Source organism: Opisthocomus hoazin, chromosome 4, assembly GCF_030867145.1.
Source record: "Opisthocomus hoazin isolate bOpiHoa1 chromosome 4, bOpiHoa1.hap1, whole genome shotgun sequence".
Classification (NCBI taxonomy): Eukaryota; Metazoa; Chordata; class Aves; order Opisthocomiformes; family Opisthocomidae; genus Opisthocomus; species Opisthocomus hoazin.
Window position 1 is genome coordinate 20,802,239 of NC_134417.1, and position 17,274 is coordinate 20,819,512.

Consider the following 17,274-nt stretch of genomic DNA (forward strand, 5'->3'; position numbering starts at 1 on the left):
AAGATGATCCAATTTGTGTATATTTGTGGGTGTGTTCTGAAATGGCCTTTGCAGTGATACCAGTGGAAAGCATGGAGGTTCAGATTAGAAGGAAAGAAAGAGTAGATGGATAATTAATGAAGATACTTTTTTCTTCCTCAGTAGCGAGAAGTTTCGTAGCTCTCAAACGAGTGTGTAAGGTGTTAGTCCAAGGGTGGTTATCTTACTAGTAAGTTACTTTGAACCAAAACCTTGCACTTTACACCTGTGGAGTGTTGCATTTTATAGATGGAGAAAAGCCTTCCAGAGTCTGTCTTTTAGAGCACATCACTACTGAACTGCAAAGAACCAGTAGCTAGACCAAAGAAAAGGGCTTTCCCTAGAGGTCTGCAACTTACCAGACACACTCCGACCTTTCTTCCTCTGTTTTTTTCCACCATTCCTTTGTGGACTAAATTGGGGGGAAACTACTGTGTTGTGTCTCATGCTTAAAACAAAAAGCTGAGAATAATGTCTTGAACAGATTCTTCTCACCACTTCTTCTCCTTCCTCCCTTGAATTTTCATTTTGTGAGTAGTAGTCTGACTTTTGTCTCTTCTTCTGTAAGCCAGAAGTGTTTTGGGCTTTTTAGATAATGTGGTGGGACCACCACCATCACCTTTCTGGTATGCTTTTTCTACCATCAAAAGAATACAATCAAGTGCCTGTCTTCTTCCTGAACAAATTACTAGCTTATTTTACTTTCACTACAAGGATATTGAAGTCTACACCTATGTGAATAGACTTGAAGAGGTCTCTGTAGCGGTGTTTGGCTGCACGGCTGTACTGGGGATAAAGAGGAAAATTGATCTGACAAAACCGTTCAACACACTGAAAAAATCAGATGCAAAATCTGATTGGAAAAGAATTACTAACCTGAAAGTGCGCTTACATGTGGTCTTGCTGTGTATGGGTCTTTTTAGTAAGATTGCTTTGAGTCCTTGCTCAGATGAGAACCACTTTAGATTGCTGAGTGCTGTAGCAACATGAGGGTGCTTTTAGGGATGGTTTGGTCTTTGCTATCCCTTCTCACTGTGTGGGTGCTTTTGAAATGAAAACGTCATTGTGCCTTGCCCAAGGAAAATATGGAAAAAAAATGTAGAAAACCTGTGATTTCAGCTGTAGCCTAGATTCAACATTTTCATCTTTAATTAAAACAAAACCCGCCTTGGGTGTCCTGTGCAGAGGTGCTTGTGTGGTAGCAGGGATGAGCTCCAAGGTGGGTGTCCAAGGCGACCTCTGCAGCCTCTGCTCTCTGTTGCCATCTTGGGGTGGAGGCTGAGTGTCTTGGTGGCTGCAGGGCGGGTGAGGAGGGTGGTGCGACAAATGCGTTCAGTAACAGCGGTTTTGAAGTACGGTGGGTGGTTCTGGTGACAGTTGCTTCTGTATTCAAAATAGGCTTCATTTAATTCTGCTTTTCATGGTGATTCGGGAATTGAAATAACTTCGGTCTTGCCAAATCTATTAGATAGTGTGCTAAAGGGAATGTCTATTTGGATGATCTAAAGGCAGAGTAAATATATATAGGTTGGGGGGGTGTTTTTTAAAGAGGAGAAAGTGATACTGAAACTTATTTTTCTTCCCTCTTATTGGCAGGTTTTCTTCAGCGGTGGAGTGTGAGAAATAGGGACTGGAGAAGATGAGTGAGCTGGAACAGTTGCGGCAGGAGGCAGAGCAGCTGCGAAATCAAATCAGAGTAAGAATTGCTAATTGCTGATTTTTCATGATAAAGTTCCTCCTTTAGAGGAAGAAAGTTTAAAGATTGCATCTATTACTTGCCTCTGATTAAATTGTGCAGTGCTTAAAATATTTTCAGAATATTTGTTTAAAAATCAGAAAAGCAAGCCATTGGTATACTGAAATGCATTCATAATAGTTCTTGAACAAAACATTTTATTTCCTATTGCAGTTTGCTATGCTTTGTACCTAGGGGTGTACATGAGTCTGCAAATTTTTTATCTTGCATATAAAAAAAAAAAAAGCGTTAAACTTCTAGAACCTAGGCACATCAAGATGGGGTTAAGGGCATTAGAAAAGCTTGTTTCTGGGCTCAAAGTGACCGCTGCGCTGCCGCTCTGGATAAGCATTCAGGTCAAAGCATGGTGTTTGAGAGCGAACCTTCCGGGGTGGATGTCATTTCTACAAGCCCTGTTTCTTTGCTTCCTGTTGAATTTATTTTTTTGAAAATGCGGATCCCCCCATATGTGCTAATTTTTTGTTGAAATCACTCAGTGAAGTATGAGCTGTCATGCCCAAAGTCAGTTTACCAGGAATCTGTTGCAACATGCCCATCTATTTCAGCGATGCAGTTTTCAGTAGAGAGAAAAGTACAAAGTATAAGAAGGATCTTCAAAGTCTGTTTATTCTTCATCAAAATCTCCTTTTCCTAAACGTGAAGCATTCATAAATCTGACTGAGATGGGAATGCCTTATTTGCAAACATCCCTATCAGCTGAGACTGCAGGTTTCGCAGAATATGTTGCGTGCGCCCGGACCTGTTTAGCATGACGTCCACTGCTTAGCGTGTGGGCCTTGGGCTGCTTGTTAGTGTCCGCCATGTGGGAAACACACTTCTTGCATTAGTAGTTGTGTTGGGGGCAAATGTTGCTCTCATGGCTGCTCGTTCAGTATTATCCAAGGATTCTTACAGTTTTCACTTAATACACTGATGAAACACAAGGCAGGGATCAGTCGGTGCTGTGACACTGGGGTACCCCTTCTAGCAGCTCTGCTGAGGAGTGCAAATAAATTTTAGTTTTAAATATGTTTTCTTCAGCTTCATTACGGCATTGCGCAGATAGAAGGTATACATAATTTTTCAGTTCTTCCTCTGCTTGATGTGTAAAGCCTTTCTCATTACATCATGTTGGGGTGAGGCAGTTAGTTTGAACTCACCCTTAGCAATCAATCAGTCTGGTTTTATGCAAAATTGGGTTGTGTGAAGAAAGAGATACCAGGCAAGTAAGAGAGCTAGACTCTGTTGCAGGAATGTTTGCTTTTTTAATTTTGGAGCATAAAAATCTGCTTGGCCTTTTGTATAAGGACTCCATTTTGTGCCTTTAGGTCAATTTAACGCTTTCCTTGTAACTCCATCACCCAAACTTGCAACTAGATCTACACAGATGTAGCTATTGCCATCAGAATCTTTTGGCTCAGCATTGGCAATTAGTGTTTGCCTCTCTGGATCTGAGTGCAGGGTTGGATACCTTATGCTGAATTTTAACTTCAGATTAATATGCAATTAACAATGCTCCTGATGACTTAATATTCAAGAAACTTTCTGACCAAATAATTTAGTTTCACATTTGTATATGTGGCTATTTGTCTTGCTTATTAAATCATTGCAGTTTTCGTTCTAATTAGGCGTTTTTTTTGGGGTGGGTGAGAGGATAGATACACCATCTGAAGAAAAAAAGGTTTTTTTTTAAAACGTCTAGAATATCTAGCGGGCTGGTAATTTTCAGGAATTATTTTTGATGCACTCCTAGAAAGAGGTGAGGTCACGTCAGACAGCATTGTATGTAGTTAGCAGTTTGCTATGTTAGTTATGTACAACTCTTGGAGTTTGCCTGATATTTTCTCTAACAATGTAACGATGAAAAATCAGCTTTGTGCTAATAAAGTGAGTTCCAGAGAAGATTGTACCTAGCAGGTTCCTGAAGTAGAATAAACTGTGATGCATAGCTGTCAATTTCCCGATAGACTCTTTGTAGTCTGCAATGTTTTAGAAAAGTTTAATGATTTTTTTTGCAGTGTCTAGGTGATGTGAGTACCTTTGCTTCCCTGTGCAGTTACCACAGCTGTAGCTCTGTTCTCTACACAGATAGGCTGTGCTGGAGGGATAAAATAAGACTGCATGAATTTTTAGTACAGGAAGCTTGAAACATCAGTGATCAACGAACGCTCAGATAGCAGGACGGCTTTATGGTCAAAGTTGATCCCTGGTTCTGTCTGTACGAAAGTTCCCACGTGGTGCATGTCCTCTCTTTGAGAATTGAAATTAAGGATATGAGTTTTGGAGGTTTTTGCATACTTCGCACAGTGTCATTTGAAATTGAGTGACATTTTGAGTGAATAAGACAGTGTATTTTAAAAAATGCATATAGTTTGGGGAAAAAAATGAAATCTTAGCTGTGTGTGCTAGGAAATCATGGGGGCTGCACATTGATCAAGCAGATAGGTTTTTCTCACAAATTCTGCATTTTATACTGCATGAACTGAGAAAAGTCTACAATTATGTAGAGGAGCTTTTTATGTTATGACACTAATGATTCTGTTACGATGATACATATGTAGAAATGACAGTTAAAATGTGAGGATTAAAATAACCAGGTGAAACTTTGCTTCTTCTGCAACTTTGCCAGTTGTATGGCAAGTATTAGACAGCCTCAAGTATAGGTGTTGCTAATAGCTCTTTCTTTAAGAAAAATTGCTTTATTTCGTTCAGACTGCATTCAGAATTCATTTTATGTTGAACATCTTCAAGTATTTCAGCTAAACTAAACAATTAAAGTTGTTTAAATCCGGAGTGTTTTTTCCTGTGGATGAAATAAGTCCTGAGTGCTGGGGGATTTGCTGCTCTGGTATTTTAAACCCCTCCTGATTCCAGACGTCAACATTTTGTAAATATTTCTACGGTTCAGAGATTTTAAAAATAAGCTGAGATGACTTAATCCACTCTCAGGCTGGCTTTCTGGGAGGAAAGTTATAAAGGGTGGTGAAAATAAACACACACAAAAAATTGTTAAAGTTGCAATGTGAAGTAACTCTCAAGCAAGAGCCTGAAAAATCTTAGGATCCTAGTCTGAATGCTTTGATGCAGTTCCAAAACGTGTGAGTAAATGTTTCCCTTCCTCCTCTCAAAGAGGACAGTGCCGTTAGTGTACAGATTGAATGCTTTCTTGGGGTGGGGGGACACACAGATTAGCAGTGGAGAAGGCCATCCGTCGTCTGTGGGGTGCCCGCTTCGCTGGCTACAGAAGCTGGAAGGTATTTGGAGAAATTGCAGTGAGTTAGAGAGGGTCTTGTGGCTGGTCCTGCAGTACTGCGGCTGAGAACTTTAACTTGTGCTATAGAGGTCCTGTGTAATTTGAAGGCAATTATTTTAAACCATACTTCTCAGAAGCGGTTGCTGACTGTGTGCCTATTTTTGTTTTTCAAAGATGGGAGCCTGGGTTGCAGGAGTGCAGTGCGATCGCATTTGTAACTGAAACCAAGTTTCGCAAAATCGGAGTGTTGCAAACTAGGCCCAGTGGAGCTTGCCCGTGTCAGGTGTCCAGACTGTTACTCTGATTATACAAGCGAAAGTAAAGTCTGTTTTCTAGGTAGGGTTGAATGATACACAGAAAATAAGTCGTATGCTCATAGAGTCTGAAATAATGAAGACAGAGCATCTGTATGGAGACCTGCGCACTGTCCATCCATTCCATGCAGTGAATGACTGGGTTAGTTCACTACTTTTTTCCCTCTTTTTGTACAAAGTGCATCAGCAGCCTCAGCTTTGCTAAGCCTGCGTGTTCTGTCCTGCGCTCCAGACCCTGCCTGTTAGTTTTCATCCAGCCCCTCGTCACTAAGCGTCACCACGCCTGCGGTGGCAAGGGGGTTGGTGCAAGAGCCTCATGTAGCACAACACTGGCTGATCGTGTATAACGTGCGGTTGCTTTTTCAGGTGGGTCCGTTCCTCCCTCGGTGCTCAGCACACCCTGAGCAAGCGCATCCACGCCAGGGAGGGAGGGCGGGGAGGAGGGCAGGTGCTGGGACTGCAGGGTGGCTCCACATGCCTTTGAATCACGTGTTCTGTAGGTTCAAAGGTTGCCAGGGCATGGGACTTCGTCAGTCCCTCTTCCTCTGCTACCCCTCAGCTTGTGTGCCAGTGCTTTAGATTCCTCAGACAATAAAATCTATTAGGGTGACAGAAGGCATAGTGGCTTGTAAGTTGTTGGCTTGTGGCCTTTTGAGTGTGGTGAAGTCTAGCTTGAGTTGTTTTTCCTTTAGATGCTTTCTCGCAGTTGATGCTCAATGCTGCCTTCTAGGTTCAAATTGTTCCATTCTTTTGTTTCAGGATGCACGGAAAGCATGTAGTGACACAACTCTTGCTCAGGTATGTTCTTAATTCTGTGTGTAGGCTGTTACTTGATATATTAAAAAAAATTAAAATCCCTACAGTTTATGTCTGTAGCATGTTCCTGTTTAGTAACTGAAAGAATAAAGTGAAAGAAGGCTTGGAAATGTACTGTGTATTTATGCAGTTATTTAAAACAAAATAACCTCACCAAAAAACCAAACAAATAAACAAAACAGCAAAAAAAGCCAACCCTCACCGTCTTAATGGCTCCTGCTTCCAGTTTACCTTTTAAATAGAGTGTATTGTATTTAGTATGTTTAGAAAGACTAAAATAAATGCCTTTTAGCTGTATTTTGCATTAAAATTTTTACCATGGTTTAAAAAGTGACAGTGCCGTAAATATTGGAGGATTTTCTCCTATCGGTTTTAATCGAAAACTTTCAGATTTGATAATCTGAAATAGCCTCAGTATTACATAGTACTTTAAAAATACTTTCTGAAGTTTCAGGAATAGCCATTGTGAAATGTGTTGGTGTATCTTCTGTAAAATCTGTTTTCCTCAGTGTATTCAGTGTGGCATGGACCTGATCCTGGGTTGTACATTAGTATCCTTTTTTTCTTTTTTTCATGTTGCATGCCAGGATAGGTTATTTGCTATCAAAGCTCAAAAGTATGTAGTTATCTTGTATGTTAGAAGTAGTTCTCAGTATCTCAGAGGTTTGTTTTATTTATTTTTAGATCACAACAAGTCTGGACTCAGTGGGTCGAATTCAAATGCGAACAAGGCGTACGCTGAGAGGTCACTTAGCCAAAATCTACGCTATGCACTGGGGATCTGACTCAAGGTTTGTACGAGTGGTCCTTAAACCCACTGTGTAAGGATGAGAAATCAGATTGTGGACTTCGGAATTAATATCAGGTGTTGGGAGCCGTATGGTATGGGGTTGGTGTCCTTGCAGCGGGATCACAGACCACAGCTGTGTGGTGGGTTTTTTGTCTTTGGTTATAGTTTGCCTTTTTAAAACCAGTGAGGATTGCATAGTGGTAATGGAGAAGACTTGATTGGAAGGAGAGGTGCTCTGCTTGTTCCTACCACAGACATTTTGCCTTTTCCTTCTTTTAGTTTCAGTTAAGTTCTTCGAGTCCGTTTAAGCAGACGAGGGTATGTGGTGAGGCATATTTCTGGAATGATGCATCTTGTATTTTCCAAGATGTTGAATCATTATGTAACTTCTGTGATAACAAGAGATTTAAGAACTTTATGTGCAAATTCTATTTCATTGAAAAAAAGATTGTTTTGTACATAGCAGGAAAAGTTGCTTAACTTCTAGGAAGGAGTTTTGTTCTATTGCCCTTAGAGCAGCCAACGGTCAGATGCCCAGACTGCCTCGTGGTCTGCTCTCTGTCTTACAGTCCAGAAGGACATCCAGAATCTGCTCTCAAAATCAGATTTATTTTCCCCGAAATTTCTTGTTTATTTTTGTGTAGCTATATAGTTGAAATATTAGTATATGAAAAAGAGAAGCAGCTGTGGAGAGAAATGTGTTTTCAGTAAGTTGTGTGGTTTTGTCCGTTGTTAATCCTGACTCCCTGTGGGCACGTGATTCTTCGGTCAGGTAACATACAGATCTTTGCAGACATTTTTCCCAACAAATGCCCCTCTGCCTCGTAAGAAATTACGAAATTTCTGAATCACTTGGTAGTCATGCATGATGTATGTCTATTTTGAGATTTTTTTGTTTGTTTTATATTAACATTCTGTTTTGTGTTTATGTTTAGGCTACTAGTCAGTGCTTCTCAAGATGGAAAATTAATTATTTGGGATAGTTATACAACAAATAAGGTAGAGTTATTTATAATCCATATCAATAATTCATGCCTAATTTGTGTGTTTGAGGGGGCTTGTGTCTATTTTTTCTGTGGTTGCAAGGCACACAGAAAAAATAGACACAAGCCCCCTCAAATGAAAAGAAGCAGTCTCTTTCTAACTCAGTCATAATCTTTTTTTCCTTTCGTGACTAGCTGATCACTAGTGCTACGCTGTAGGCTGTGTGTCGGAATCAGGAGTTCTACGTAATACGTAACGGTTGCACTCTAGTGCAGTAGCTCGTAGCTATTGCTCTCTGCCTGTGTAGTGTGGCTTCTGTAACTAATCTGGTTTTGTATTGTAGAAATACACAACCTGAGAATTTACAAGAGTGCTTTGCTTTTGAGGGGAGAGAAAGGAGGAGGGCGGGTGGAAAAAAGAGCTGTGAAATGAGAAAAGCTTAGGTAGAGTGTGGAGTGGTGATCTGCTTCTATAAACTGTCCAGTCTCCATGGGTACAGCTAGCCTGTTTTATAACCTGTAGTTCAGAGATGTAGAAGAATTGGACAAAGAAATCTAAGCAGAATAAACAAATGTTGTAAATGTTTAAGATTAGAATAGCTTTACTGTTAAATAAGGTTGTACTGAAGGTCTGTGTATCTACCCCGGAGACTACTGGTATTTTTCATCCTAGTATGTATGTATAAATACAGGTTGTAATACGTTGTAATATCAAAATACTGAAACTTATGGTACACGATCTGCTCGGTGTGTTTAATCTGCTGTAGTTCATTAACTGGTAGGAATGACCTCAGTGAAAAACAAAAAAGCTAAGGTGTGCTGTAGCATTCACGAGCTCTGTCTTTCTGAAGATGCACGCCATTCCTTTGCGATCCTCCTGGGTGATGACTTGCGCGTACGCACCGTCTGGGAACTACGTTGCCTGTGGTGGATTGGACAACATCTGCTCCATATACAACTTAAAAACCAGAGAGGGCAATGTGCGAGTGAGCCGGGAGTTGCCAGGACACACAGGTCAGCCGCATTCTTGCTTCAGCGCAGGTTTTTGGTTGCATGAAATGGAACGCTCTGGCTTTGGGGCGCAGTGTGAACTGCGGCACAGTTTTGCTGGGTTACAGACACGCTGTGGGAGAACTGCAGTCACTGCTCTTGTATTTTAAATGCCAGTTATTACTCCTGGGTGTGAAACTAACATAATTGTTTTGTTTTTAGGATACTTGTCCTGTTGTCGCTTTCTAGATGACAACCAAATTGTCACTAGCTCAGGAGACACCACTTGGTGAGTTTTTGAGCTCTGCTGGCCTTTTTTCCCCCTTTTTCCCTTTTTTTTTTTTTTTCTTTTCTTTTTTTCTCTGCAATGCCTTTAATTTGTATTTAAAACTTAAACTCTCAAATAACCACATGCATTGTGTTAATGTTGTCGCTTTATCTGCAGCGCTTTGTGGGATATTGAAACTGGTCAACAGACCACCACATTCACTGGGCATACTGGCGATGTGATGAGTCTCTCTCTAAGTCCAGATATGAGGACTTTTGTTTCGGGTGCCTGTGATGCCTCCTCGAAGCTTTGGGATATTCGAGATGGAATGTGCAGGCAGTCGTTCACAGGGCATGTGTCAGATATTAATGCAGTTTGTGTAAGTGATCATTTGTATTTCCACATGGGAAGAAAGGGGGAGGATAAAAGCTGTCACTGCATGAATTCAGCTTGTAGTCTGCTGGGTTACCTTGACTGAAAATCAGTTGCTTTGGGGGGTTAGAGACTGTTAAATTGTGTATAACGAAGAAGGTTGTCTAATAACTTCTGATGTTGTTTATAACTGCATTATTATTACCATTATCTGTGATACATTGAAGTGTTCTTGGAATAGTTTCAGCTATGTTTTTGTCCAGTAACTGAGACCTTACTCTTTTTAAGAAGCCAAGAATGGAGGTGGGGAACTTTTTGCAGTGTGGCAATGTGCTAAAAAATTGAAAACTGTAGTTAAATGTGATCCACAGAGAGGGTGCAAAATAGCCAGGCATCCTCATTGTAAAGTTTTTTGTTGAAGGAAAGTGTACTTGGTATTTTCTGTTGAAAAGAGCTTTCAGTGAAATATTCTGGAAGGCAAAGTTAAAATCAGGACTTACGTTGAATATTCATCCCTGGAATCATTTTGTAATATTTATAAACTGGATTATATTTCCTCTCTGTCATAGTAACACTATGTTCTGATCTGTAAGATACGAGCTCTGATAAATAGGGAATGAAATCTAAGTCTAAGCTGCATCTGTTTTTGATAAATGAAAAATTACGAAGGCTGAGAAAATACCAAACGCATGACCAGCAGAAAAATGCAGTTCCTATACTTAGACCGGAGTCCTGAGATGTGTCGAGCTCTTGTGCTTCCCGTTTCAGTCAGTCTGGCTGTCGTAAGAATGACTCTGATTGTGAGCAGATTTTTTGGAAATAGCAGATTGCATGCAAGCAGTTGAGTCTCGGCTGAGCCAAACCTGGCCGACCAGCTCAAGGTGGAACAGCGCGTACCACCTCACCCAGGTCTCCCTGGCCACGGCCAGCACACACGGAGCTCCGTTTTGTAGGAGTTCGTTGCATCCCCTTTGACTCCTGTTGTACTGCGTGCAGGAACTGTCTGGGTGCAATTGCAGTCATTCGGGTGTTACCAATAATATTCCAGAAGTGTTTCATTGCACAGCCATGTGTGTGCATTTTTTTTAACATGCAGATTTGTTTTTTTAAATAAATAAATCGTTCTGCCTTTATCTGGTCACGCTGGCAAAACCACCCTGTGATGTTTTTGAAACAACGCGTGAACAATGTATTTTTCTGGTGTCAAACTCCTGTCTCTTAATTAAAACTTCCAGTTTTTCCCTAATGGACACGCGTTTGCCACTGGATCTGATGATGCCACTTGCCGGCTCTTTGACCTGCGTGCGGATCAGGAATTAATGATGTATTCTCACGACAATATAATCTGCGGGATCACTTCTGTAGCCTTCTCAAAAAGCGGCCGCCTCTTGCTAGCAGGTTATGACGACTTCAACTGCAACGTGTGGGATACTCTGAAAGGGGAGAGAGCAGGTGAGTGCAGCAGCTGCCATCAGCTGAAGGTTTCCATTGCCTTAGCGGAAGATAGATGTTCAAAATCTGTGCAAAACACAGAGCCAGTGCATTTCCAGTGCTGTTGCCGGTGTGACAGAACCTGCTTGCTTCCTTTTAACGCCGGCGTCGTTGGGAAGGGCTCCTTTTATTTGATTGCATTTGGTTCTGTCTTCCAGTTGTTTCACTGCATTACGGTTTCAACTACACGATGCGTGGAGTAAATGCTCCAGCGGGTGAAATACTCCTGTGTTGGCCATTATTTGGCTGTGTGCTGGAAGGTAGCAGCTCTGGAGGCTAAGGAACAGCCTCCAAAATTACATTGTGTCTGCAGAAAGTTTATTTCAGTTGAAATGTATGAAATTAAGTAATAGAAAATGATACATTTGTATTGACTTCTGCACCCATCAGAGGAAGTAATTCAGATGGTAGTAAGTCACAGCAGTCTGTCTGCTTTGGGGACCATGATTTCCTGCCGTTGGGAGGGAGGGGAGTGAATGCTTTCAGTCCTCGAATCACTCGTTCCTGTCAGGATAGACAGCATGTTTGTAGCGTAGCAACATCTTTCTCGCTTCGTACAGTAATTTAAGTGGTGGGGCCGGGCTCAGTTCCGAACCTTGATTCTGCTGTTCAGACTGGGAACAGATCCTTTTCCGTGAGGGGCACGGAGAGGCAGAGTTTCAGTGGAGCTGGATGTGGTACCTTGGGAGGGCAGGCAAGTGCAGGGTGGGTTAGCAAAAACAAAGTGGGAAGAGGCGGGGTACAGCGCTGCTTTTCTAACGGTCTGACGCGGTACGTGGGGGATTGTAATCCTTCGGGTTTGCAAATCATGGGAAACTCAGGGTAGTTCCTGTATCCAGAGACTGTCAGAAGACACCGCATTTGATTTTGGAAGTATTTGGTGGCTGAAATTGTGGTCAGTGTTGCTGAAAATGGGGAAAAAACAGTAGTGAGCCTGATTAGGGCTGAGGAGGTCTTTGGGGCAGAAAGGAGGAGGAGTCGTAAGAGCAAAACAGAGGCAATGCTGTGTGTTCGTATTTTTAAAAACCTCATTGTTGAGTTTCTTGATACGGCTGCTGTGATGTCTCTAGATCTTCAGAGTAAAGCCAAAGACGATGATTAGGTCTCGCACTGCATCTTTTTTTTTTAGCAATTTTGAAGACCTACCTGGGAGAGCAGAGCACCTGCTGAAGGCCTTGACATCCTGTGAACATTAACTGTCGTTGCTTCTTCTTTTCCAGGTGTCCTTGCTGGCCATGACAACCGTGTCAGCTGTTTAGGTGTTACCGATGACGGCATGGCTGTAGCTACAGGGTCTTGGGACAGTTTTCTCAGAATCTGGAATTAACTGGGAGCCAAACATGTACATTCTCCATTTGAGATCTGGAGAGATCAATGCTGCAGCCTATAGCTGTGAAATAACATTTCTACCTTGTATTTGCAGGTGAAGTTTTTCTATTCACTGATTATTACACAAAAAGGCTTTCTGTAAACTAGAAAAAAAATCAAGTGAAGAAATAAGGGGAGGGGGGAAGAAATCACTGACTTTTTAAAAGGGGCCAGCACACATAATCATGGTGACCGACAAACGAAGAGCCAGTCTTTTTGTTTTTGGTGGTTTGGTTAGATTGTCCTTGAAGGGTTTTTGCTTGTGCTCAGTCTGCTAATCCTGTACTTTTTTTTTTTTTGTACATAACAGAATATACACATTATAGCAGCCAATCATGTAACATTTGTCTGTATGTAAAGAAATACGTTTGCATTTTTTAAGGAACTACATTTATAGCTTTGCTTTTAACCTGAGATGTCACTTCTGAGTTTTGTAGTGGATGAACTAGATTGCTGTTTTAAATGTTTTTGTGAATTTACTGTAGATAAAGTGAAGCCAATGGTATGTATGTGTTTTTATAATGGAAGGCATTTGAATTTTTTTTAAAGGCCCTGGAGACTCCCAGTTAAAACCTGCCGCCTTATTCACTCACTTCTTGGCCTGCTTGCCTATTTTTAATCGTGGGGGTTCTTCCTTCAAGCCAATGGTTCCTGGTTCATCCATTGGCAGTCGTGGCCTCCAGACACCAAGGAGTTAATGCCAGGCAGACTTGCAACAGCAGCAAAAATAGTTAAAAAAAATACCTGATTCCAGAAGTATTAGCTTCCTTACTGCAGCTTTTTGCATCCGCTGTTCCACGCAGCCCTTGACTGTGGAAGCCGAGCGACCTGCGTTGCTGTCATTAAGCGGCTGAGTGCTTTTCCTGCTGACGATGCGGCTCCAGCTAAATGAGGCGGTCTTGGCCCGTCACAAACTCTGGCTGATGGGCACCAACAAAATGATTTGGTGCGATGCTCAGTGGGTGGAAAGCAGCGTATCTGCAAAGCTTGCTCCGTTACCATGCTGAACTGAGACGTTCAGGAGGACTTTGCGTGGATTCTTAGAGAAGATGTAAATGTGCAGTTAATCGCCTGTAATCCCCCTCCAAATTAGGGGCTTGCCAAAGCGTGCCACAACCGAAAGCGCTGCTCGTCAGTTACGTGCAGTGTGAACTGTAAAGGAGTTCTGTCACTTACAACAAACCCAATAACCTCACTTACCTGTGTGACCCTTTAAAACTCCGTACTATACGCTCGGCGACTTGCTTGTTCTCCTGCGGTCACGGAGGTCTGTACCGCGGTGGCTTGCTAGGCGCTAATTGTTCTGCAGCTCTGGCACTGTGCATATCCATTGCACCTCCTGCCTCTGATCTTATTCTGATCTTTGATGTCAGTGGCTTATAAACGACAGGTTCTGATCCAGTACCGCTGAGTGTAGAGACAGGACAATCCCGTGGCTGACGCCCATTTGAAACCACCCGGGAGGACTGTGTAACTCTCTGGTGCCTGGCAGCCTGCTGCAGTGGGTGTTTTCTGGGGAACCCGGACGGCTGTGGCCTTTTTCAAAAGGGGAATTAAGTCTATTGGCTTCTCTTAAGTGACTTATTTTAAAGATAACGTGAATTTTAAATCATCAGGTTGGAAGGTAATGTTAATCTGCCCTCAGCTGAAGTTGCGGGGAGTCTGGGTATCTCTGGGTCCGGCAGTAAATACAAGTGCCCGGTATTTTGTAATATACCAAACCAGATTTGTGGCCGAGATGACTCTTTGTCAAGTTTCTGACATTTGTAATCCTAAATTTCAGTACTTCCAGACTGTGCCTGTAAACTTGCCATGTCTCTAATGGTGAAGGTGCCAATAAACCTAACAGTCCATCACAGTAAATTCACTTTTAAAACATGAAAAAGGCGCATCTTGTGCAGGAGAAGCATACGCTGATGAACAGCAGGCTGGGGCGTAGGACCAAAATCACACAGTAGATATAGTGCGTCCCAGGAATGCCTCAGCCGTTTGCTTTATGATCTGTCTGCATTAACAGAACTATTACGGAATTCTTGTTACTCTCTTAAGTGAGCAACTCTTTGGGATCTTGCAGACTTGATTTATTTTTTAGTGGTGCACTTGATTATTGTTTTATAACTCACAGCTGCCTTGAGTGAATCATTCTGGAAACTTGTTACTAAGGAATTTTAAGAAAATATTCTTTTTCTAAAAAATTTTTTTCCATAGAAGTGTGTTTTGAACCAATTTCCTAGTCAACACCGTTGCGAAGACAGCTGCCATTTTTACGTTCTGGTATTAGAACTAGTTTCTACTTGCGAAACTCAAAAACAATTTTACAAATGTATATAACTTTTCTTAAAAGTTCAGGTAGACTGTAAACATGGTAATGGCTCTCATACAGGTATTACTGCAAACAATCTCATTGTGTGATGGGCAACTGCCTGCTGGATTCAGCCGCTTTTACAGCAAATAACAAGGAGTGCCAGCTGCTTGCTGATGAGGTTTCCAGAAGCGTGGTGCAGCTCTGCCAGCTGTGGCTGTTGGGGCAGGCAGTGTCTGCAGTGCGGCAGGTCCTGCGGCGGCTCCCGTTGGGGCCGTGCACAGCCAAACCTGGAAGAAGCCTGAGCGCAGCGGTGGAGTGGTGCCTGGTGCTCCCTGGGAACTGGTAGAAAGCTTGTGGTAGATCCTGCCAAGGTGATGTGTGCTGTTTAATCACTGTCCTGGATAGAGTGGTTTGGGTTTTTTTTGAAGCCTGCAGATCTAGTGTAACACACTGGTGTTACAGGAGGCCACATCATGAACCTGCGCAGGCTGGGGTATTTGGTTTTTGTAAAGAGCAATCAGTTACCTTTCAAGATTGATGCCCTTACTAAAATGGGTGTAGTTTTAATGCTAAAGGCTCAAACCCCTCCTAGTGCGAGGGAGGTAATAAAATGACTCTTCATGGGTTTTACTGAAAGGGTTTTATTCCCAGCTTTGAGTCTCAAAGACAATGGTCCATGCCTGTAGCTTACTGTGGGCTCGAGCATGCAGCCTGTCTGACTCCTCACGTGCACCCTGACAGCACGCTCACTCGCTGCATGGCGGGTTTTGCAGCGCTGGTGGGTACATCTTAACCTCTCTTTGAAAGTTTGCCACCAGCTACATTGTTATCTGCATTTCTGACAACTTCTGTAATTGCCAAAAGGGAGCAACTACGTTCATCGTGCCAAAACAGTGGCAAGGCAGCTCCTTCCCAGCCTCTGAAACAGTTAGTCATGGCTTGGGAAGTGCAACTGTGTGCTGTGTGTAACAAGAGGGATTTTATATAGGTACAGGGTTTCTTTGTCAGCATTTTCCAGTGTGGATTTAACTTTGCAATACAGAATAACAATCAGGCAAGCACCCAGCTTGGACTTGTTCCCCTGCAGCCTCGGACATCCCGATACTGGTAGAGATGTTGGCTGAGATTCTGGAAACCACAAGCAGCTTGTACGTGGCACCCTGCGGCTGTATACTGGCTGACTCCGGCGAGGTGGGCCTGTTCCCAGCCATCTCCGGACCTTTTCCCCTCCAAACCCCTATCCGCTGCCTTGCTCGGTTGCAGATACGTCGCGGTGTCTGGCAGAACTGCAGGCGCGGCGGCGTGATGACAAGACGTGCCCTTTGAAATGGAGCCTGGATTAAATCCTTGAGGCTTTCCCCCTGCCTAAGGAGAGGGCCTGACCTCGGCGAAGCCGAACTGGTGTGACAGCTGGTCCCAGCGCGCTTGCTGTGCTGCATGGGTCGGAAAAAGTCACCTCCTCTTCAATTCAGCTAGCGTAACCGCTCGTCCCACGATGAAGTTGCCATCATGACTTCAAGGTGGAATGCAAACATTGTGAAAACATTCCAAGAGTGCTCAGTGGTTCCTCTCCGGGGACGCCGTCACCTCCACTAGGTTTAGTGCTGTGCTTTAAGGTGTTGGTGAGAGTATTGGCTAATCCCACTAGTTGGTATCCATGGTTGTGTAGCAGAATGACTGATTTTTGAGATAGCATTTCCTGTAAAAGTAATTAAGCATGGGTTGATGGTGCACTTTGTATACAGTAACCTGGCATGCATGCTGGTCAAAACGACTTCCTACACTTCAGAGGCACCGCGCGCCTTTTTATCCAATTGCTGGTCCTGTAAAATACATGCAGAATGTTAATGCAGTGTTGTTATGGTAAATGTGTGAACAGTGTTACTAATTGATATAACTGATAACCGATTACATGTGCCTGACATTCTTATACCACACAGTATGTTTAGGTTTTAACTAATATGGACTTCGGTGGAATAGTCTTAGGTATCTATTTCAAGCCTTTGTTTTACTTACACAATGGTGCTCTATTTGTGTTTTTTCTCCTTTTTTTAAAATAAAAGCATCTGAACACTTGTAGTACATATTACATCCAAAGGAGTCCAAAACAAAACGCTTCTGAACATGCTCGATTTTAATTTGCCTTCAGTTCCCAGCATTTCTCATCAGCTAGGGTTTGGTTTGGTTTGGTTCTGTTTTTTTTAAAAGTTGTTGCTGACTACTTTGGAAAACTTCGGTAATGTTACCAATTATGAAGTGATTCTGCACTGCCTTTGGATTGTGTATGTATTCAGAAACAGTCTTAAAGCTTTTATTTAAGCTACTAAAAAACCAGGGACTTGTGCCATTTGTTCTTTAACAGTGCTGTTGTAAAAAGACTTCCCTGTGAAAAAAAAAAATCACTTGCTATGAACTCTGTTTATAGCTTTTTTTTTTTCCACGATGGATCTTTTTCTTTGTATTTGTACAGTGGCTCAGTGAAAGATGTTGCCATGAGTTGATATTGTAACCAATAAACAAGTGCTTTTAACCAGACCGTGTCACCTGGGAGAGCTGAGGGGAGCCGTCAGG

At 42.4% G+C, this 17,274-nt stretch overlaps 1 protein-coding gene across 6 annotated transcripts in view; it reads left to right on the forward strand.

Annotated features, from left to right (window-relative positions):
• GNB4 (G protein subunit beta 4) overlaps nt 1-17,236 on the forward strand; it is a 78,359-nt gene extending 61,123 nt beyond the window's left edge. For 5 of the 6 annotated variants that reach the window (XM_075418292.1, XM_075418293.1, XM_075418294.1 and 2 more), the window contains 9 exons: nt 1,615-1,714; nt 6,080-6,118; nt 6,821-6,927; nt 7,862-7,925; nt 8,761-8,923; nt 9,122-9,188; nt 9,345-9,546; nt 10,775-10,991; nt 12,251-17,236. In XM_075418292.1, coding sequence (XP_075274407.1) covers nt 1,658-1,714; nt 6,080-6,118; nt 6,821-6,927; nt 7,862-7,925; nt 8,761-8,923; nt 9,122-9,188; nt 9,345-9,546; nt 10,775-10,991; nt 12,251-12,357 — 1,023 coding nt within the window. In that variant the 5' untranslated portion in view covers nt 1,615-1,657 and the 3' untranslated portion in view covers nt 12,358-17,236. Of the gene's footprint in view, nt 1-1,614; nt 1,715-5,246; nt 5,463-6,079; nt 6,119-6,820; nt 6,928-7,861; nt 7,926-8,760; nt 8,924-9,121; nt 9,189-9,344; nt 9,547-10,774; nt 10,992-12,250 lie in introns of those variants that run through there. The other variant, XM_075418288.1, reaches the window with a different exon arrangement.
• The last annotated feature ends 38 nt before the right edge of the window (nt 17,237-17,274 follow it).